Consider the following 23,833-nt stretch of genomic DNA (forward strand, 5'->3'; position numbering starts at 1 on the left):
GATCTAGGTGCCAGCTGACTCCTTGTCTGGTGAGACCTGCTTTCTGTGTAATAGATGGGTATCACATGACAGAATAGTCAGGGATTTCTCTGGAGTCCCTTTTATAAGCTCATTCATGACAGCCACATCTAATAATGAATTTCCTCCCAAGAACCCCACCTCCAAATGCCATCCTATTGAAGATTGGTTTCAACATAAGAATTTGGGTGGTCACAAACCTTCAGACCATGGTGTTGGGAAGTTGAGGGGGAAAAGAGACGGAGAGAAATTTGAGAATGCTACCTGCTGAACTAAATATGGAGTAAAGGACCTGTAAGAATTAGTTTAGAATGCAAGAAAACATACTTTCTTAGAGGTTGAAGAAGGAATGCAGTCCTGCAGACACATCACTTTTAGGACTTGTGACCTTCGAAATATTAGGCAATACGTTGGTGTTGTTTTAAGCCAATAAATTTATGGTAATTTGTTACAGCAGAAACAGAAAACTAATATTATATAAAAGGGAAAAAATAACAGGTTAACATGTTTTAATTAGCAACAGTGTAATTTTTGAAATAAAGGGGAAAACAGCTATTCACTGGCCCATCACAATAGCAAATAATAACTTTAAATTTTTCCTTAGCCTTAACTTCTGCAAATTTGTCAATGACCAGGCCAAAACTGATCTTCATGTATTCATGTTTAATAAATAGCATAGTCACATTTGTCAATTTATCTTCACTCATAAATTTAAGTTAATTTTGAAAATTTTCTTTGAAATGAACTAACATGTATACAATAGTTACAAAGTGGGGCATAGATTTATAAAATCCAATTTCAAAATAAATTCCAGAAATTACAATACTATAAAGAGTCTTTGCTTCTTTGAGATCATTTCTAGCAGCTTTCAAATGTCTGGTAAATCCAAAACCTTTCCACCTTATATAATGACTTCACACACAAAAAAATTCTACACTAAATTCTATCATATTAGATGAAGTTTTCTCTAATTTGTTATGTAATTCAAAATAGTTTGAACTAGCTTTGAGAGAATTTTGAGATACTATCTCCTGTAATACTACAAATTGCTATATTAATATAGTAGACCCCAAATAATGCTTCCATAGTAACTATAGAAATGAAAACAAGAAAACAAAAAAACCCTCAAAATCTTGGATTCTTATTCCCAAAGTATGCAAACGTAGCTGAAATCAGATGTGTTGGAAGTAAATTGTATACTGGGAATTCTCCAAATTAAGTAGAATGTTATTAAAGAATAAAAAATTAAATGTATGTTAATTCAAACCTTAATAGAAGTTGGGCTATTAAAACTCAACAGTAATTGTTTAGAACTTAGATGCACAGAAAATATTTTTGAGGTGGAATATTTTATTTTTAATGTGTTTTGACTACCTAGTGTGCGGTGATAGTTGATATTATTGTTGTTTATAAATTCTGCACATAGAACTAACCACTTTTTTGCCTGAAACAGAAAAAAAAAAAAACCTCCCAAAGCCTTGCTGTTGTTATGCCAATGTATGTATTAATTCCAAAGTTTTATAATTAACTCTAATATATGATAAATGTTTATTAATGATTGAATTTTCATAATTCCTGCTTGAGGAGCAAAGTTTTTGTGTTGATGGAGTCCTCAAACTGTGGCATTCACCATAGTTAGATCTGGTATGATTCTTTCCCTTGGTAAGAATTATATAATGAACTCACCAACTTCATGAGTTCGTGTACCATTTATCTGGAATTTGTAATGAGTGATTTCTTTGCTAACTTTTCAAGTATACTTTCATTCATTTATGAAAAGGTGTATAAGCAAATTTATATTTTCGGCAATAGACCAATAATGTGCTATTAGAAAGTATCGTCATTTGCAACAACCTTGCAATACGTGAGAGGGGTATTATGCTAAGTGAAGTAAGCCAGAGAAAGACAAATACTGTGTGATTTCCCTTATATCTGGAATCTAAATAACAAAATGAACAAAGAAATAAAAACAGAAACAGACTCATAGATACAGGAAACAAACTGTTGCTTACCAGAGGAGGGAGGGGTAGAAAGGCAGGTGGAATAGGTGAAGGGGATTAAGAAATAGTAACTTCTAGTAATAAAATAAATATCATTAAGATGCAATGTCCAGCATAGGGAATCGAGTCAATAATTGTAATAGTTGTGTATGGTGTCAGATGATAACTAGACTTAACATGGAAATCATTTTGTAATGTATAAAAATACTGAATCGCTATGATGTACAACTAAAGCTAATAAGATTTATGTCAATTATACTTCAATTAAAAAATGTCATCATATAGTATTATGCCCAATGATACTCTTTTTTCCCCCCAATGATATTCTAATTTAGCCTTGTCTTTTAATCTTGGGCAAGTCACTTGAGTTATGACTTCTAGATTTTTTTTTTTAATTGGTAAAATTAGGTTATACTAAGAAAACTTAAGGTCTATTTAATTTAAACTTACAACAATTTTTCTGATAGTATGCTTGACAAATTCAGAGAGTTTGTTCTAAATTGGGCTAGAAACTACATGGAGAAATATGGTTCACTGATGTCTTAGAATAAATTTTAAAACTTAAGCACAGTTGTAAACACTTATGAGGGCTGTGAGCAGTAATTTGTTAGGCTCTCATTGGCTTGCAGTTTCATTTGGAAAGAGCTAGAGCAAATAAATGTATTTTTCAGTGTTGTTTCTGAAAGAAGTGAAATTCTCATATGTCTTCACCATCTTCTGCTGCTTTATATTATCTGGATGAAGGCAGAGATTTTTGTTTCTTTGTTGTCGTAAGCCTACGCAACTGCACCTGCATTCTGTGCACCCGCTATCATTTGTTGAGCACATAAATTCTACATCTGAAAATATGATCGTGCAGCAAGATTTATAAGCAGAGAAAACAAGTACTTTTTATAGCTAATAATAAATGTGGCATTTTACATTATGAAATGTGATGACCTCAGTAAACTAACTTGAGAAATCCAGGGTAATGGGAAGTAAGATTTGAGGAAGTGGTGTGAGAACTTTGCAGACTAGCACAGGTATTTTAGTTAGTGATAGTTACATAATAGCACTTATAATTTTAAAATTTCCAAAATAATTTTGACTTCTACTTAATATAAAATCTTGAACTTGAAATATTTTTGTTTCCTTGGTTGTTTGTTGTTGTAAATACAATGTACCAGTGTACCAGGAATGTCTCTATCATACTATCTCACTTTGAGGAAATGCTTACTAAAAGTGAATCAAAATAGTGTATTATACAAATCTCAAAAACCCACTGTGTTATTTCAGGTGTGAAAACTATTTTAAAAAGAAAGATAATAGTTGAACTAGTTCTCTTTTTTAATTTTTAAAAAAAATGTTTGTTCGTTTGTTTGTTTATTTATTTATTTATTTATTTATTTATTTATTTATTTATTTTTGAGAGAGAGAAAGACAGAGCATGAGTAGGCAAGGGGCAGACAGAGACAGAGACATGGAATCCTAAGCAAGCTCCAGGCTCTGAGCTGTCAGCACAGAGCCTGATGTAGGGCTTGAACCCATGAGCTATGACATCATGACCTGAGCCAAAGTCGAACACTTAACCGACTCAGCCACCCAGGTGCCCCAATACTTGAATCAGTTCTAAGGAGTTCTCTGTTATAATTTATTGAAGCATACAAAAGGAAATTTTCAATCCCTCTTTACCCCTGACACTGTTAACCCCTGATACCTTTTATTAAAAGGTAGAGACTTACTAAGGAAAATATAAAACAGTTCAAAATATTAATAGATATACAAGCTATATTTTAATATAACTTTTTGAATTGAGGAAAATATACTGGGCACAGCACTTAGAATTTCTATTTCCTCTAATTTAAAGCTTATCTTTTAGATAAGATGAAAGAACAAAACAAATTAAACTATAAGCCTTAGGATGTAGTTTTTTTCTTTTATCTGTTCAACTCAGCTGATCAGATCAACTTTTGCCCTTCTGAAGAAAGCTGAGTTATTGTGGAAAATATTCATTGATTTTGGCAAGGGCACTTGCTTGAGAAACTTATAGATATCAAGTTGTATCTAAATGGATTCATTTCTTTGTAGTGTGTAGATAAATGGGGAAATAATAGTATGTTAGTGTTTTCATTAAAGTAATTTTTTAATTAGGCAATAACACATGATAAATTTCTAACTTTTATAGGACATTCTTGGAATGTTAATGTAAAATTATCAATACATGGGAATAAAAATTCAAAATCTGAAAAATACTATGATACAGTAAAATAATAGACAAAGAAGAATATTTTAGCACATTCTTCTTTATAGTCAAAGCCAAATATTAACTTTAATTTACTAAACTCTCATATCACTAAAAGTTATTTAATGCATGTAGCCTATATTTTATTTTTAGTCTAATTCTGAATGAGATAAAGTTGAAAACAATAATTTAAAGGAAAAATATTCAAATCATTCACCTGCATGTATTGCAATATACTTTTTGTTTCTCTTATTTAGATAACTTGTTTTCTTCTGTTTGACCGGATGTTAAGTTCTTTAGTGAATTGTATTTTATTCATTCATAACAGTGTAAAATAAATTTTGAGACTCCATACATTGTAAGTGAATCTTAACTCTCATATCATTTCATCAGAGAAGTACAATCTAGAAAGAGGCATTTCATACTTCACTCCCTTAAATACTTGACTTCTGAGAAAAAGATTCCAGGGAGTAATTTATGATTTGCTCTGCCATACTTCTACTAGAAATATGGCTTCATGAATTATTTATATTTATTTAGTCATTAATAAACACAAGGACATGCAACTCTAGCAATTGAATGAGATTTCTGACTTCCCATAAACTTTCAGCCAATATCATAATCTGCATTTTCAACTAGTTAACTAGCATTTGCTTATTGTATCATCATTGTTCAAGTATATTAAAGATTATTGCTAATATATTTACTTTGAAAATTTTGTTTAAGCATAAATCAAAAAAAATTCATTCTTGTATGAAAACGTTAATTGAAGCTCTTGTTCTTTTCACAGCAAAAGTTAATGAGGTCAGTATATTCAAAGCAGAGACATGTGGGCTCAGGTTCTGAAAATTTAGATCAGTACCAGAAATACCTCAGGATTTTGAGTGCATATTCTGCAGGAGCCATGATCCATAGGGAAAATTTCATCTTTACAAATACCGTAAATGTGATCAAAGAGAGAGGAACTCTCTTTGCTTTTAGTGTTGTTCAGATGGTCAGACATTGTCAAAGAGGCATGTGTGATTATGTGCAGGAGGTTAAAACAGAAACAGACTTTGTCTCTTTTGGAGTGAGAAATCAGAAATGTTTCAAAAATTATATATATTTTCCTTTGTCCCCCAATAGCCCATGCAACTTCTTGTTAGCCTGCAAGGTAGGCCTCCTCTGGTGTGACTCATCCAGGGGCAACCCTCACCATTCATCATTCTGAGTATGATGATAACTGCCCAAAGTGTGCTGTGAAATCGCTGAATGACTCCGGTATAAGCTATTTAATTAGGGAAGCTCTGTTTACGCAAAAATACCTTAGTGGAGCAATCAACAATGATGTGAAGGCAAATGCTCAATAAGCAGATGCTGGTTTAATTAAGCTTGGGGTGACATCATATCCCTTTCACAGTTTTCCTGACGGCAGCACTGTTATTTCAACGTAATATTTACTGTATGGTAGGTTTTTGAAGTTGTAGGTGTTCTTACTCTTAAGTTAACCGAACTTCCTATGCCATTCAAAAGAATTAAATTAAGAAACACACACACACACACACACACACACACACACACACACACATAACAACTCTAGATGGGGTAAAGCAAAAAAGCAAATCGCAGCAGTTTTCAGTAAGGAATATTTAAAATGGGTGAGCAGTTGCAATCTTGACTTTTAATTCACCATAGGTGATAATCTATTTATCTGAACAGGGAGCATTTCTACTTAATGGCATTTTCTACTGCATTGCCTCCCTTCTTACTGCCCAGACTAAAAGCCTTCTTGGTTTCTCTCTTTCGAATATTGAATGCACATTGTACTTTGAAGACTAGGCAGACTCAGCAGTCCATGCGCTGGTAGGAAAGCAGCAGTCTCAAAAAATCCATTAGAGCCAGTTGGTGTTATTTTGGTTTGCTGTGTTCAATTTGGTAGAAATATTATAAAGTGACTGAACGGTCTCATTAAAACTATTTCTATTTTTAACAAGGAGTTAGTAGCATGCTTCATTTGTTACTTCCTCATGACTTTAATCACATATATAAAATATGTGTCAGCTGAGAAGGGGATGGAGGGATGGTGTTCATGTCTGTGCATATTGTTGATGCAAAAGTTTTCTATAATATAATTTGTTCCCATTTTACTTGTGGGCTTAACTCATTAGTAAGTTTTAAGCAGTCAGTGAATAACTATTTCTGTGAACAAAATCCAAATTAACTCAGTCATATCATAGTCATACAACTACTGAAATAAGTGTAATACATGAAGATGTAAAGTGGAAATATAAAAATGAAGAAAAGATTAATGTAAAGTAGATATTTTTATAATGCTTTTGAACACTAAGGTTAGATTTAAAGATCATTTTATCACACACAAAATTGTTATATACATTTTATTTCTGTTATATTATTTAATTATAAATGCTAGGATATATTCCTATTTGATAATAGGGTTTTAATTTTACCTTTGTAAACTGTTTTATAACAAGTTTTATGTTAATGAATATGAAATAGTAGTAATCCTATTAATGATTCTCAGGTAACTTTTATCTCATTACAATGCTCTTACCCATAATCAGCCTAAAGTAAAAAATGTTGCAAGAGGTTGTATCATTGACTCTTTTTTAAAAAAAAAAATAACATTTATTCATTTTTTGAGAGACAGGGAGAGAGAGAGAACAAGCAGAGAAGGGGCAGAGAGAGAGAGGGAGGCACAGAATCTGAAGTAGGCTCGAGGCTCTGAGTTGTCTGTACAGAGCCTGATGCAGGGCTCAAAACACAAACTGTGAGATCGTGACCTGAGCCCAAGTCAGACGCGTAACCGACTGAGCCACCTTTATGGTAGAAGTATACAACTTCAACATATGAACAATGTAAAATTTCTTTCTTCACTTCTATTTTCTAATGTTAAATGCGTGAGATCTCACTGCTTTCTTTCTTTTTCTTTCTTTCTTTCTTTCTTTCTTTCTTTCTTTCTTTCTTCTTTCTTGTTCTTTGATGAAGTGGGAGATATAGATTTTGTTAGGAGAGGCATGTTGTTTGTTTAAGGCAGATGCCAGTGTTTATAAAAATAGAAATCAGTATTAGAAGCATGTTTTTTTCTCTGTTTTGCTCACCATCCATTTCTAAAATTCTCAATCCATCATATAATAAGTACTATAATATTCATCATTATAGATGCATAAAATCGCTGGCCTTCAGTTCTTCAGCTTTACTGAAGTGAATGAATACATTTGTCTTCATTAGTTGAACATAATGCACAAAAATTGATGCAAATTATTCATCTTTCTGCAGGTCAAACCTTCCATTAAAATGCATTCTATCTTTTCATTGCCTAAGCAGCATAATTTTAATGTTGGTGAAGCGATTTTGCAAGGCTAAATCAAGATCTAATAATTTTCAGGGCCTGAATTAAACAAAAAAAAGTCAAATTACGCTTGTAGAAGCTGTATATTTCTGGCATACTGTTAAAGTCTAGATTTCCTGTCACTGAAAACAGATGAGAGTCTCAGTAAACTATGCCTGCTCCACAGATCATCAACAAACTCTGCGTGCTAGAATCTAGGAAGCTTCCAGAGGGAATTTGATGAATTGTAAGCACCAGTGTGAGCAGTTTTCATTAATAGTGTAAATGCTGACCAAATGGTGCCCAAACAATGCATAAATGGATAATTTTCATGAAAACAGAGCTAGTTCTGATAGATTTTATATGCAAACATTGGATCATTTCATTCGTTTAATTAGCGTCTTGTGCAGATTTGTCCAAGGCCATGGGTTCAAACTCTATTATAGATTAGTTAGCCAGATTGACTATGCCAGATTGTTACCCTTTGGTTTGTAGGACTAAGTAAGATCAATCATTCTTACAGGGGAAAAGAGTCAAAGCACAGAGGTAAAATGTGGAAATACTAGATTCCAAATATGGCTGTCTTGCATTTGAGGGTCCTCATGTGAAGGGCATTTTCTTAGCATGCTGTATAGAATGTGGGGCCATTGTAGTCAGGTGACTTATGTTCAAACCCATTGGAATGTCATAGGTGTCTTAGTTGATGTCACTGAGCCTGTCTGAGACTCAGCATCCTCATCTGTAAGTGAGGGCAAACATGTCTACATAATTGGGTTGTAATAAAGATTGGGGCGCCTGGGTGGCTCAGTCCGTCAAGTGTCCAACTTCAGCTCAGGTCATGATCTCACAGTCCGTGAGTTTGAGCCCTGCATTGGGCTTGGTGCTGACAGCTCAGAGCCTGGAGACTGCTTCGGATTCTGTGATTCCTTCTCTCTGCCCCTCCACCTCTTACGCTCTGTCTCTCTCTGTCTCTCTCTCAAAAATACATAAACATTAAAAAAATTGTTTTTAAATAAAAAAAGATTGAACATATTATATTTGTAGTATTTGGATCAGGACACATGCACCACAAAGAATTACAAAGGAATGTCTTAAATGTTTTATCATTATTGAAAGGATGTATTGTGGTTTTTAAGTTATTTGTATCTTAGGTTTTTGCTGTCTATTCTTTAAGTAATCAGACATCTCAAATACATTGTAGATAAGGCAGATTGTTAATATAACCCATTCCTAACCACATGGAAATGTTTGCCTATGGAACTTAACTAGGGTTTTGCCATCACGTAATCAGTATACTGTAGTTAGCTAACCATCATTTGGGGGGAAGAAGGTGATTGATATCTACTCTATAAAGATGAGATAATTCCTATTGTAGACCATTATATAAATAAATAAAATAAAGTTTTTCCTTCCAAGCATTTCTTGAATGTTTAGTGAACAGAGTCCCAAGATGTATTCAGAGAACAGTATCTCTAAAGACATGTATTCTTCCTTTGTATTTGGTTTATCTATAAGAAATTTTATCACTGTACAACCTGCTTCGCTCTGTAAAATAATGAATACAAAATATAGATATACAACATCCCCTTTCTTAAGGAGACATTTGTGAAAAAATAAATTGAACACAAATTATGGAGAATACAACCTGGAAAGGTGGTCTGTTATATAACACAGGGACTCAGTGGTAGATTTCAGTGAGGAGAAAGCAGTCAGATCAAATTGCAATCAGACTTGAGCTCTACCTTAGAGGATAGATACTTACTCTTTTCAAAAATACATCCTCTCTCCCAATTTTGGGGTACTTGATGATTAACTACAAGGATGACTTTATTTAAAATGGTCCAACTTTTGTAATTTGTTCATTATAGTTTGATATTAGATTTGGAATGAAAACATCATACTTAGGAAAGTATTGCTGACATTTCCATTCTTATCACTATTCAAATGATTACTATGCAGATGAAAAATTGTAAGGAAGGCAGGATTCCAGTATAAAACTATTTCTATTTTCATACTTAGTGTCAGAGTTTCATGATTTAATACCCAGAGAAGAAATGTGACCACAAATCTACTTCACCAGCTACTTTTTAAATAATATATATGAAAGATGTCAGAACCAGTGAAAATAGTTTACTTTTTCATAATATGCTGATAATATTTGCCCTTCTTATTCTTTTCACATAAGTTAGAGACTATTCAGAATATGAATAAAGGGCAACTGGCTAAAACTCATACTGTATAACTTGAATTTTTTATTAATAGACTTTTTTGTGCTTCATATAAGCATCTCCTTTTGTTATTTTAGATACTTGAATGTTCTCCTGAGGATTCTGCAAATAGTCTTTCAAATAGAATACATTTACATTGCTTTTCTATAGAAGTCATAAAGACATTGCATTTTGAGGTCTACTGCAAAGGGAAAAAAAACCACAATCTCTATCAAATTTAAGCCAGTTATTGATTTTGAATATACATACTTTAAAATTTGTTATACCTATGATGTCCTTGGTGGTACATCCACTTGATATTTATATACACATTTGCTCCCTAAATGCATGTAGTCTCTGCCTTATGGTTTTTTACTTTTCCTCTCTCATTTCTACTTTAACAATGCATTTATTTTTGGCTCCATTCCATCATGACCCTGATATCTTATACCTAATTCTATCTTCTGTATCTAGAAGAAATTAACTAAGTGGGTTTGGGATGCTTTCACTATCATTTTTCCTTCCCATATATACCTTCCTAAAACAGAAATGTGATAGAAAGGAAATAGAAGAAATGTAGGCAAAAAGCAGCAAAAGAGAGTTATTTTCCTGACCCTTATTTTCAAAGCAATGCAACCTTTTTTTGTACCTACTCAGCAGACTAAGATAGTTTCATCTGTTACAAGACTATATAATATTGTGTTCTTCATTATAATGATCCTCATATTTATAAAATGTTATCCAATATATGTATTTTTTGTTGCAGTGAAAACTCTAGAAAGGTAGTGCTCATGTGACATTATTCATCACTATATGCCTGGAATCTAACACCTGTGATAAGTACTATACACACCTGTGTGTGTAATATAGTAAAACAAAACAAAACAAAACAAAACAAAACAAACCATGATTCAGACATGGTCCCCCCCACCCAGGGCATTCATATTATCACTTAGTAGGGAAAGAGACATGGAAAAACATTAGAATATGATATACCAAATGCCGTCCTAGAGTATCTGTAATGCCATTGCACCAAAAAAGAGGGATCCTGTATATCTCTGTGGCAGTCAAGAAAAAGTGTGCAAGTATAGTGAAGGATGAACAGAAATTTATCTGAATGAGAAGAAGTTCAACCAGAAAATTGGAGGAAGTGTAGAAATGTGGCTCCCCAGGCAATGGGAAGTACATTTAATGTGTATTGCTAGCAGGTTAGATGTAAGGAGAAGTGGATAAAATAAGAGAAGAAGCCTGTGATAGATTGAAGAAAGGATTGTGTAACACATTTAGGAATGGAGATTTTATTCTATAGCTGTAGAGCACCACCGGAAAATTTTAAACAAGGAAATGATGGTCCTAGATATCCAATGCAGAAAGATTACAAGGTATCATGGAGAATGGATCACTTTTATCTGTTGTTTACCATTCTGTGATTATAATGTTGATAATTTGATTTCAAAATCAGATTACTCTTCTATTTCTATGATTCTAATTAATGGACTCCCTATACTCCTATCAAATTGAAGGGTTTTGGTTGGATGCCTAGAAAAGAAAATGTAAAAAGGGAGATAGAACTTCATACCAATTTAGCTGTTATCTCACAGGAAGTGTGAAATGGGCCCCATGAAAGTATTTAGTTGCTATATATATTAAAGGCTTCATTTGAAATAAATATATTATAATTATTATATATAGATTAAAGATCTAGGTATAGTTTGGGTTCATATGAAATGACTAAAGATAACACTGCAAGCACGCATGACCAATTATTTAGTAATTAATATATTATTTTATTTATGCATGTGTTCACCCAACAAATATTGTGTCCTTATTGTGTGTTGACAAAGCAAATAAAACCCCTGCCCTTGTGGAATTTATAACTTATTAGTGTAAATGAGCATTAAATAATCACAGAAATTAATTTTTAGTTACAAACTGAGACAAGTTCTAAGAGAAAATGAACAATGATGCTATGGTACTGTATAACAATATTATTGACCGAATAAAATGGGAAATGAATAAAATAAGTAAATAGAAACACTGAATAAATCTGGAAATATAGAAATATAAAATTAAATCTGGAATGTAAATGTAAAATTTGTCTTAGCACTTCTTAAAAACAACTATGGGAAGGAAAATGTCCTTTGAGATAATAAAACCCATCTTCTGCTGGGGCAAAGGCTCTAAGAGAATGTGCTCTGGTTCTATCTTTATTGGAAGATTTGATGGAAAGAATGGTAAAAAATAGATACAGCTCTAAAAGCACTCAAAATTTGTTGTGCATTTATGGCACTTAGCACTCATCTCAGGATAGGGCGCAGGGAGCCATTTCATAAAATTTCACATTGCCAACAGCACTGTAATTTAAGAATGGAAGTTGAAATTCCAGCAGACACCCTCAGATCTTCTGGGCTAGCTGCTCTTTTACTTATTAAAGCACTGACCAAGGAAAACTGCTGGCTGTTGATTAAATGCAAGGAATGCATAAGAATTTATAAAGTGACTTGTTGACCAAACTTATTCCATAAGGTCAATATTAGAAGTGTGAAATAAGGCTGTTTATGGACTCTACTTATTCTACTGATTTTAACAAGAGCCTTAGAAGATGTCCTATATCAGAAGCTCTACCCTGACTTATTTTGGCTATATCATACTCTATATATTATAATTGATTGAATATTCATTCAAAAAGAATTTGTTGAATGCTTGCTGTGTGATTGGCACTGTGCTAGATGATGGGTGAAATAAGGTGAATAATGAATGTTTGATTACCAATAACTGACAAGTAGCCTTGTCTTAAGCCCACACTTAAAGGGCTTCAAGTTCTTGGGTATATGTTTCAGAAACATTTATCAGATGAAACTCTTTCAGGGGCGCCTGGGTGGCTTAGTCAGTTAGACTTCCGACTTTTGATTTTGGCTCAGGTCATGATCTTGTGTTTCGCCAATTGGAACCCTGCATTGGGCTCTGCGCTGACAGTGAGGGACCTGCTTGGGATTCTCTCTTTCTCCCTTTCTCTCTTCCCCTTCTCCGCTCTCTCTCTTAAAATAAACAACAACAAAAAAGAAAATGAAATTCTTTCAAAATAAAAGGAATAATTAGGGAATTATTAAAGTTCTTTGAGTCAAGCCCTTGAAATAACATATGCTTAGTGATTATGGTATAGTCTCATACCCACAAGATATGTACATAACTGTATTTCATAAAGTGCACAATATCTTGGAGTAATGACCAGCTAGAAGAAATCTAAAATTATGAGTAGACTTCAGAGAAATATCTTCCCAGACTCAAAGGGAGCAACTACCAGAATGTTACTTAAGTCTGTGCCATTCCCAGCACACAATATCATCATAATGATCTGGATAACTACAAAATATAAAACAAAAGAAATTGAAGTTCTCTAGGACATTGACGGAAATGATTTGTCATTATGAAAAACAGCACTTAGCCAGCCCCTCCAGATTTTAACAAAATGTTAAAAAGATTTTAATGCTGTTAGGAAGAACAAAGGCTGTGTACTTCCCCCTCCCCACCCCAAATTGTTTTTTTCATCAATTTTAATATACAAATATATTTAAATAACTGTTACAACTCTTGATCCTCAAAAGTATCTAATAAGGGGACTCAAAAGCCAGGTGTGGAGACATGTCTTAAGGTGAGCAGTGTGATATGAATTTTTATGAGCTGATGCTTCATGAAGCATATAGATCATTAGATGAAAAAGAGCATACAAAAAAAGAAAATGTAACTTGATGGGCTATGGTGTAATGATGTGTAAATTCAAAGCCAGGGAGGAAGATATCTAAGCAGGGACAAGCAGAAATATCTAACAAGAAACATAGTTTTGATGGAGAGTACCGATGTAATAAGAATAGTAATTATTGGGGGCACCGGGGTGGCTCAGTCGGTAAAGCATCTGACTTCAGCTCAGGTCATAATCTCACAGCTCATGAGTTCAAGCCCCACCTCGGGCTCTGTGCTGACAGCTCAGAACCTGGAGCCTGCTTCAGATTTTCTGTCTCCTTCTTTCTCTCTGCCCTTCCCCGTTCATGCTCTGTCTCTGTCTCTCTCAAAAATAAATAAACATTAAAAAAAAAAAGAGTAGCAATTATTGTTATCTAAGGCAGTACTTTTCAAATTGAGATAAAAATAAAATAATTGAAGGGACATTAATAGATCTACAGGGAAAAATTATTTCCTTAAAAATAATTTAAACATTTTATGTATTTATTTATGTATTAATGTATTTATTTATTTATTTATTTATTTATTAAGTTATTTATATTTAGAGAAAGAGGACAAGGGAGGGGAAGAGAGAGAGGGTGACAGAGAATCCCAAGCATGCTCAGCACTGTCAGTGCAGAGCCCAATTCAGGGCTTGATCTCAGGAACCCTGAGATCATAACCTGAGCTGAAATCAAGAGTCAGACACTCAACAGACTGAGCCACCCATGTGCCCTAATCTGATCATTTAAGCAATTTTTTTTAAACTTTTTCCTTTTTTTAATGGGTAGATAGAAGCTTGTATTTTGCTATCATATGATGTGAATTTATGAGAAGTGCATTTGTGATGGAGTATTCTTCAAATATCTGACCAAGGAATCCTTTAAAAATGAACCATAGATGTACATTTACCAAAAAAGGAAATCTGTGGAGAAAATCCAGTTTTGGAAATATTGGTATAATGAGTTTTAGAATGAGATATTTATACAAAGCAAGGGTAATCTTGTTTCTGACCTTTGTAATTAAAGCATATAGAAGCCTGATTTGAAAGAAAAGAAAATTTTGGCAGGATGGATAGGAAATTACCAGTGTATGGATATAATTTTAGCATATTTCACTGAAGCATGTCAAGTATCAGACAACTTGCTGTGCAACCTTTAAAGAGAAGCTATTTATCAATCAATATGCCTGCTCAAGAATTAAACATAATGCTGACCTCATTCGTTTTATCATTTCTATGCTATCTAGATGTTTTGCAATAGGAAAAGGAAAACATTGGTACATACTTAAAATTGTGAGTTTGTAAAGAATATGAAAATGACAAACAAATGGGCAGATCAATAAATTGTGTTTAGGCTTAGAGCCAAGTACATATAATAACATGTGGCTTTCATCCTGTAAGTAAGAAATTTAGAATAGTAGAAAGGAAGGGAAGGAGGGAGGGTAGGGAAGAGAGGAAGATGAGAAAGGGAAAGGAAAGGCAACAGGGAAGAGAAGTGAAGGAAAAGAAGGAAAGGAAACAAGAAGTCAAGAACAAAAAGAGAAGAGTATGAGAAATAGAGGAGGAAAGGCAAAGGAATGAAGAGCTGGAAGGAAGGAAGGAATCAACTCAATTTCCTAAGCCCAGGAAGTTAGCTCTGAAATACTTGGTGGGACTCATATTAATTGTTTATAATAATCAGTTTATTTTCCTAAGGAACTTTTAATCTATCTGTTGGGAGGGATGTTACTGAAATTATAATTTTATGTAAAATTCTATTGTCAAAATTTGACATTTAAGGACATTTGGAGACAGTAATTCTTTTATTGAGGAAATTCTGAATAGGTGAATTTCTAGTTTTTATTTATGCCCATGCATGTACTATTACTATGTATCACTTGAGGCTGTCTCTGTGCCTCCTCAGTGCTCATTTTGAGCCCCAAGTCTTAGGCATCTGACATGAAGGGATATCACTATGTAATAATAATGTTTTCTTTGCTTCTTTTCTTCATTCTTTCTTTCCTTCTTTCTTTTCTTTCCTCCCTCCCTTCTTCCTTCCTTCCTTCCTTCCTTCCTTCATTTTATAAGCTACAACCTTTTCTATCTGGTAAATGGGATCCTTTGGAAAATTGTAAACACACACACACACACACACACACTTTATTTTTTTTTCAACATATGAAATTTATTGTCAAATTGGTTTCCATACAACACCCAGTGCTCATCCCAAAAGGTGCCCTCCTCAATACCCATCACCCACCCTCCCCTCCCTCCCACCCCCCATCAACCCTCAGTTTGTTTTCAGTTTTTAACAGTCTCTTATGCTTTGGCTCTCTCCCACTCTAACCTCTTTTTTTTTTTTCCTTCCCCTCCCCCATGGGTTTCTGTTAAGTTTCACAGGATCAACATAAGAGTGAAAACATATGGTATCTGTCTTTCTCTGTATGGCTTATTTCACTTAGCATCACATTCTCCAGTTCCATCCATGTTGCTACAAAGGGCCATATTTCATTCTTTCTCGTTGCCATGTAGTACTCCATTGTATATATAAACCACAATTTATTTATCCATTCATCAGTTGATGGACATTTAGGTTCTTTCCATAATTTGGCTATTGTTGAGAGTGCTGCTATAAACATTGGGGTACAAGTGCCCCTATGCATCAGTACTCCTGTATCCCTTGGGTAAATTCCTAGCAGTGCTATTGCTGGGTCGTAGGGTAGTTCTATTTTTAATTTTTTGAGGAACCTCCACACTGTTTTCCAGAGTGGCTACACCAATTTGCATTCCCACCAACAGTGCAAGAGGGTTCCCATTTCTCCACATCCTTGCCAGCATCTATAGTCTCCTGATTTGTTCATTTTGGCCACTCTGACTGGTGTGAGGTGATATTTGAGTGTGGTTTTGATTTGTATTTCCCTGATAAGGAGCGACGTTGAGCATCTTTTCATGTGCCTGCGGCCATCCGGATGTCTTCTTTAGAGAAGTGTCTATTCATGTTTTCTGCCCATTTCTTCACTGGGTTATTTGTTTTTCGGGTCACACACACATTTTAAAAACATAACACGGGGCACCTGGGTGGCTGAGTTGATGAGTGTTCGACTTCGGCTCAGGTCGTGATCTCACAGTTCGTGAGTTCGAGTCCTGAGTCGAGCTCTGTGCTGACAGCTCAGAGCCTGGAGCCTGCTTCAGATTCTGTGTCTCCCTCTCTCTGCCCCTTCCCCGCTCATGCTGTGTCTCTCTCTGTCTCTCAAAAATGAATAAATGTTAAGAAAAAATTTTAAAAAAAACATAACAGTTTCTGTCAGTATGGACTATATGTTTAAATAACTGAAGAAAATTTCATTGTGAGCAAGAATATAAAAGAACCAAAAATCAGACATTACAAAGTGAAAATGGAAAGGCCAAATTCAGGACTAAGAGAAATTTGGCATATCCTGCGTGATTTAAAAAAAATGATTTATTTGCCAACATTTTAATATAGAGAATTTTAGATAGAATGTTTCATGTGTTCTCACACACACACACACACACACAATAAAATATCTGGCAACCCTATGTTGAAATTCTCGTAGAGTTTTACTAAAACTGGAGGTGAAAGTTAACCACTGGGATGTTGCAATTTTTCAGATATTTTTGTCTAAAGTGTTTTTTCACTCATTTATGGCTATCTGTCCTTTTAAGCATTTGAGGATTGACTTTTAGTACAATACTTTGCATTATAATAGATATATTTACAATTTCCTCAGTAGTTTTCTAATCAATCTTAAAATCCTCTTGTAAAAATACACATCTTCCTTGGAGGCAGCCTTGCCATGTACAAATGGCTTCTCTCGTTGCCACTCAGTGTTCTCATGGTTCCTGCCTTGCCAGCATTTGGATTGAGTCTGGGTTGGAGTTTGGGCAAAACTGAAGCTCTATCTATCTAACTAATAGCTGTTCACTTCATTAGAGCTAAGCACTTGGCTGTTCATGTCACAAGGAGGATGAAAGATACTTTTGTTCTTTGATCTCAATGTATCCTTGAGATTTTTCAACTAGATGAAATTTCAGTCCATGCTTGACTTCAACTAATATCTATATAGAAATTCTTCCCAAGGAGCATCAAATGATATACCAAAAGAAGTAATGATTTATTATTGAATTTTTTCTTTAAAAAATAATTACTTAAACTAAATCAGTGACAGAATGATAAGTAAAACATGGCAAGGATTTACTTTCATCACTTATGTTCCCTATATTATCTTGTTAAAGACCTCTAAATGAGGTATATTAACTTTGTAGCTTTGATTTAACCCAAATTCTATTTACACATTACTATATTTATGTTGGAAACAAGTATGGGGAGATTTTCTAGCAATGAGAAATTTTCAAGTTTACAGTAAGTGCTAGAAATAGGAAGCACAGCCAAGCAAGAAATTAAAGCGTATCTATCAATTCTTGAAAAGTGGGTTGCTTTTGTCTGTGCCTTATTTTGAGAAAGTAGGGGGAGAATATTGTCTTTGAAGATATTAGAATAAACATTATAATGCAGTTTAATGGGTATGGCGAGTTGGCAATAAAATGGTATTCTTTCAGTATTGTTCAGGATGAGAAATAAGCTGACTCAAAAATATTACTTGGCTAGATCAAGATTTTTCATATTTGAAAGTCTACTTTTCAAGTCACTATCACCCCAAATTTTGCTTACAATTGTGCTTCCAGAAAAGAAACCACATTTAAATTTTTTAAAATTTTTTTTAAAATTTATTTTTGAGGGAGAAAGGAGGGGGAGGGGCAGAGAGAGAGAGGGAGACACAGAATCTGAAGCAGACTCCAGGCTCTGAGCTGTCAGCACAGAGCCCAATGCATGGCTCTAATCCAGGAACCATGAGATCATGACCTGAGCCGAAGTCTGATGCTCAATCGACTGAGCTACCCAGGGGCCCCCAAATCACGTTTTATATTAGTCATATGTGGCCATTTTCACAAGCTCTATCAGCACAAATTTGCTTCAGATGCTATATTTCTAATTAAAAGACATTTAATGAACTGCAGTTCTGCTTAAAGGAGATTTTTTTCCCCCTCAATTGAACATTTATTTTGCTGAGAATACACATGGTTAATCAGAATGGCAATTCAACGTAAAAGTGACCTTGAAGCTGGTGCTAGGTTAGATGCAGTGAACTAATGAAAACTTGATAGCCAAACAGATGGCCTTAATTTATGGTTTTTAAATACATGTCAGAGAGACTGAAAACACTAGGTTTTTACTCTTACATTATGTTAGGAATGCCTCAGTCAAATATTATGCTCCCCATAATATGAAATATTTATTGAGAGCCTATTATGTGAGATGATACATGATAGAAATAGATGATAGATAGATACACATAGATAGATAAATATAATCTATTCCAAATAGTTTATAATCTACATAGGAAAATAAGTCTCATCCTGAAAGGTAAATGATAATAATAATAATAAGAAGAAGAATAAAAGTGACCTAGGCTGAGTGTCTAGTTAGTGATCAAAGTAGAAAGGGGCATCCACTGAGACCTGAAGTGGCTGAGGGACTGATTTTAAACTAAATATTTTCATCAGAATGGCATTTGGAAGAGAGCACAGCAAAGAAGCCAAGAGGCAGACATTCCTTTATTATCATGAAGAATTAAATGTACAGTGAAAATAAAATATTTGAGTTCTAAATATAGGAATGGATAATGTCCCTTTTTTAGGAAAGCTGGAGAAATGTTGTATAGAAGCATTATAGTTACACATTTCTTCTGACTAACATTAAGGATTACGTTAAAGAAACAACTCACCAGCTGGATTTGGTAGATCATCACTCCTCCAACTTTTTCAACAGGCTATTTACTGCCTATGATTTCCCTAGTTTTTCTGCTTTTAGCCTGACTATTCTTGCGAAGAGAATGAGGCCGAACTGGTCGTGTTATATTAAGCAAGTAAAAACAAGATATATAGTGGTATCCCTTTTGAGTCAGAAAAGTTTCCTGATGAGGTTTTTAATCACTCTTAGCAAAAATAAAGTTTCAGTATAGGTCCCTGTAGGTATATTTAAGTAAAAAAAAAAAAAAAAAAGGTATCAGAGGCAATATTGAATACAAACTAAAATTAGTATTCTTATGTAAGCAGAAAAACTTATCAACGAGTATATGCAGAAAAATGGAATGTGCAGTATAGTGTTTGAGGAAAGAAGATGAAACTTTAGATACAGGCTATTTCCGGGTGGGAAAAAGAAGGAACACCAATCCCTTGAGATGGGTGTTGAAAGATACTTGTAGTTCAATATTATTCTATGCTTTTGGGCAACCAATTAGAAAAGCTATTACTTATCATAAGATGGCTAATGCAGATTAATATCTACCCCCATTATCATATATACTAAATTTCATTTATACTGTTGCCACCACTGGAAAGAACATTTCCCTCCAAAGCACAAAATAATACATAAACTGTCCAAAAATCTTATGCATTGTCATTATGATTTTTGAATGATCCATGTCCTGTACAAGCTTTTTTCTTTTATTCATATAAAATAAAAAAAAATAGAAATGATTACCTATGATTTGCAAAGTATTAGCTATCCCTGAATACAGCTTGTTAATCATAATTGCCTTAAATTATTGCACTTATTCATGCGAAACACAATTTTCCCCACAACTTTCCTAAAAATAGAGATTACTGGTTTATGAATGTTCTTTTTCAATGTGGAATGATTCCTAAATATTAGCGAACTATCCTGGCACTCTATAATGTCTTTTTTAGGTTTCTACCTCTGCTTTACTTATTTTCCAGTGCTGAGTTGTCTGCCTTTTAAAAAGAGACATTTTCTTCCTTAAAAACAAATTTTATTCTATCGTTCAACATCAGAAAGGGACTACTTTATCTTGTTACTTAACTGTCTGTTCTTTGTCATTTTCCGGTTGTTTTTTTCTGTTGAACATAAATACTGGATTGCTTTGGAGTGTCTGGGAAAAGTTCTGCCCTCCTCTGATCATGTTAACCTTTAATTATAAAACCCCAGTTTCCTTGCAATAGCTAACCTATCTTCTCTCTTCTTAGGTTCTCCATACAGAGACAAAATCACCATAGCAATTCTTCAGCTGCAAGAGGAAGGCAAGCTGCACATGATGAAGGAAAAGTGGTGGAGGGGCAATGGTTGTCCAGAGGAAGAGAGCAAAGAGGCCAGTGCCCTGGGGGTTCAAAATATTGGTGGCATCTTCATTGTTCTGGCAGCCGGCCTGGTGCTCTCCGTTTTTGTGGCAGTGGGAGAGTTTTTATACAAGTCCAAAAAAAACGCTCAATTGGAAAAGGTAAATGTCACTTTTTTACAATTTAAAGCAATTGTTGTGATAATAAAACAAACTATTTTTGATCTTTCCAACCAAGGGTAATTCTTAGAACGGTGACCGCTAATTGTCTTCTGCCATTCATTATCTAACAAAGGTTCACAGAAAGAATCGTGATCAGCTTTGTGCTTTTTAATTTAAACATGATATGTTTAAATCGAAGCCAGCTTCAGAACAAGTGGCTATTTCTCCTTTTACTGAAGCCTGAAAAGGAAGAGACTTTGGCTGCTTGAAGTTCTTTGTGGTTAGTTTAATGGAGGAATATAGTTAATTAATGAAGGAAGCAAAAATAAGAAATTGTAATATGAAGAGAAGTACTTCTCTGCAGATAAAAAGTGCTTTAAAATACAATCCTGAAGAACAGTTTCAATTTAGAGGGTAAATGAAATTTTTGTTTGAAGATTTTTAGTGCAATAAATTTCTAATGGAAAAAAGAAATCTTAACTTGCATTGTGGAAATAACAGCTAATTTTCTAAATTAGTGAATATGTGAAAATAGTGTGGTTCCTTTATTGCCATTTAATGTTACGTTTAATCCTTTATTCCTTTGCACCAGAGTCTTTAGAAGAATGTATATACACACCTGAGATTATTGCATATTTTCTTGGGATTTTAATACATTTAATATTTTGTACAAATGTCTTTCTGTTCCATTCTTGAAAAACTTGTGAATCTCATTCAAATTATATATTTATAGTGCTATAATTTCCTCAGTTCTATAAATATGAAGAATATTTATAGAAAGATCTCTTTCAGATGGTACATGACACGTTTTGTATGTAAATTTATAGCTCTAAACATGAAATACTGCTTTACCATTTTTAAGTCTTCTGGCATTTCATTTACTTTTTGTATGTAAACATCTCTGTTTTTAATTTTTTTAATGTTTATTTATTTTTGAGAGAGAGAGAATGTGAGCAAGGGAGGGGCAGAGAGAGAGGGAGACACAGAATCCGAAGCAGGCTTGAGGCTCTGAGCAGTCAGCACAGAACCCAACATGGGGCTGGAACTCGTGACTGTGAGATCATGAGATCATGAGCAGAAGTCAGATGCTTAACTGACTGAGCCACCCAGGGGCCCCTCTTTTGTTTTTAATAAAAAAAACATTTTTTAGGGCTTAAGTTTTTAGACCTTGTGTCACGGTGATATTATATTCTCGTTCATATTCAAAAGGTTTATTAATTTTTATTGGTAAATATGAAGAGTAAAAATATGAAATTAAAAATAATATCATACATTAAGGTAAATGTATTCTGCAAATATTCTTTGAGCACTTACACCTTTAAAACTATTTTTGAAAAGCAAAAACGTTTTCCTGTGTCTTTGGTAATTTATGTTGCAATTACTTATCCTTCTGAAATCAAAATTTTGGATACAACATTTCTATATTTTTACTTAACTACAGTATTTAACACTTCAAAATAATGTTTTTATAAATGACTATTTTGATAGTCTCATTTTATCCGTGAGGAAAGTAACCAATTCAAATTTTGAAAAATCCCCCCCACAATATCCAGGATGGCTATATGTGCTGACTTAGCTAAGTCAAATATTTGTTGTGACTGACAACTAAGTCTAAGTACACTTTTTATGTTATGATCCTTTTTGTAGTGTCAAAATGAGTTTTAAAGTCAAATCCAAAGAACTGATCAAAGACAAAATACATTAACTCATCAATTTCCATTTTTATTATAATTTGCCAATAAATGTGTTATTTGGTTAGATAATGCTTAAAATGAGTCCAAAAATACAGAAGGAATTTGGGTTTTCTAATTGGAACCTCAATCTCTCAAATCTTCTATATGTATTAAAGATATATCTCAGTATTAAAATAAAACAAATGAATTAATCTCTTTAAACATGCGGTGTTCTATTGCTCTTGTCTCTTTGTCCTAGTCATATGATTTGCCTAGGCCATGTCTTTAACGCACAATTAATGTATAAACATTCTGTTAAAAAACAGAACAAAAAACAAAAACAAAAAGCAAAGAATCTAGGGATTTAATTCTGTAAAAAACCTTCTTCAATATTATTATAAAAAACTAGTTTAGTTGGATTTTCCACATATCAACCTGCTCTCCTGAATTTCTATGGACCTGTAGGACCTAAAAAGTTAAGGACAAGGAATCTAATGTACCCTTTTTGACTGAAATAGATGAAACATTACGTTGGAAAGAAACATCTATGTTGGTATTACATGAGCATTATTAGTCATATTCCCCAATGCTTTTCACACCCTGTCTCCACATAGCTTCCAAAATGAAATCCAAACTCACTAGCTTAGCACATGAGGCACTTCGGGATCTGTCCCTACCATTGTAGTTTTATTTTTTGCTTCTCTCCAATTTGTACCTTTACTCTGGCCAGACTAAATTACTTTCAATTTTCCAAGGTAATTCAGCTTTTTCAAATCCTCTTCCATTTCATTTGAACAAATCTTGACCATTTTTCTACCTGGCAACCTCTCACCAGTCATTTTAGGTTAGGCATTCAAGACTAAGTATCAACTTGCCCAGAAAGCTTTCCTTAATCAATAGGATATAATGGATTTGGGTACATAACACAGTTATTTCCACAAGATGGTGTTAGGTTTTCATTTCCTATTTCAATGAAAAAAATATGACATGTGCATTTTACTTTTTTATACTTAGGTGATTTCAGGTACTGTCATAATTCCAAAAACAGTTCCCCCCTCCTTTGAGAAAGCTGGGAAGGTGTTTTGCCCATTTAAACCGCATCCATCATTAAGTCTAGATATCTTTTTTTTTTTCTGTGAAGCTTCTGCATATCTCCATTCTCCCTTAGCACACTATTTTAAGCATTTGTAGCTTTTTCTGTGTGGTTGCCTCCCTATTAGACTTTTAGTTCCTTTCGTCAAAGACCTAGTGTCTGGTTTGCATCTTTGAGGTCCCAAATAGTGCCTGTTGGCATAAGGTAGATTGATCTATCATCTATTTATTTACCTATTTCTTTGTATTTAAATTAATAATGAAGTTCATTCTAGTGA

General features: G+C 33.8%; 1 protein-coding gene across 3 annotated transcripts in view; it reads left to right on the forward strand.

The window, feature by feature from the left end:
* The window catches only part of GRIK2 (glutamate ionotropic receptor kainate type subunit 2), a 649,982-nt gene that overhangs the window by 615,436 nt on the left and 10,713 nt on the right, over positions 1 to 23,833 (forward strand). For all 3 annotated transcript variants that reach the window (XM_042986881.1, XM_042986877.1, XM_042986878.1), the window contains exon 16: positions 20,540 to 20,790. In XM_042986881.1, coding sequence (XP_042842815.1) covers positions 20,540 to 20,790 — 251 coding nt within the window. The remainder of the gene's footprint in view (positions 1 to 20,539; positions 20,791 to 23,833) is intronic.

Source organism: Panthera tigris, chromosome B2 (assembly GCF_018350195.1).
Source record: "Panthera tigris isolate Pti1 chromosome B2, P.tigris_Pti1_mat1.1, whole genome shotgun sequence".
NCBI lineage: Eukaryota > Metazoa > Chordata > Mammalia > Carnivora > Felidae > Panthera > Panthera tigris.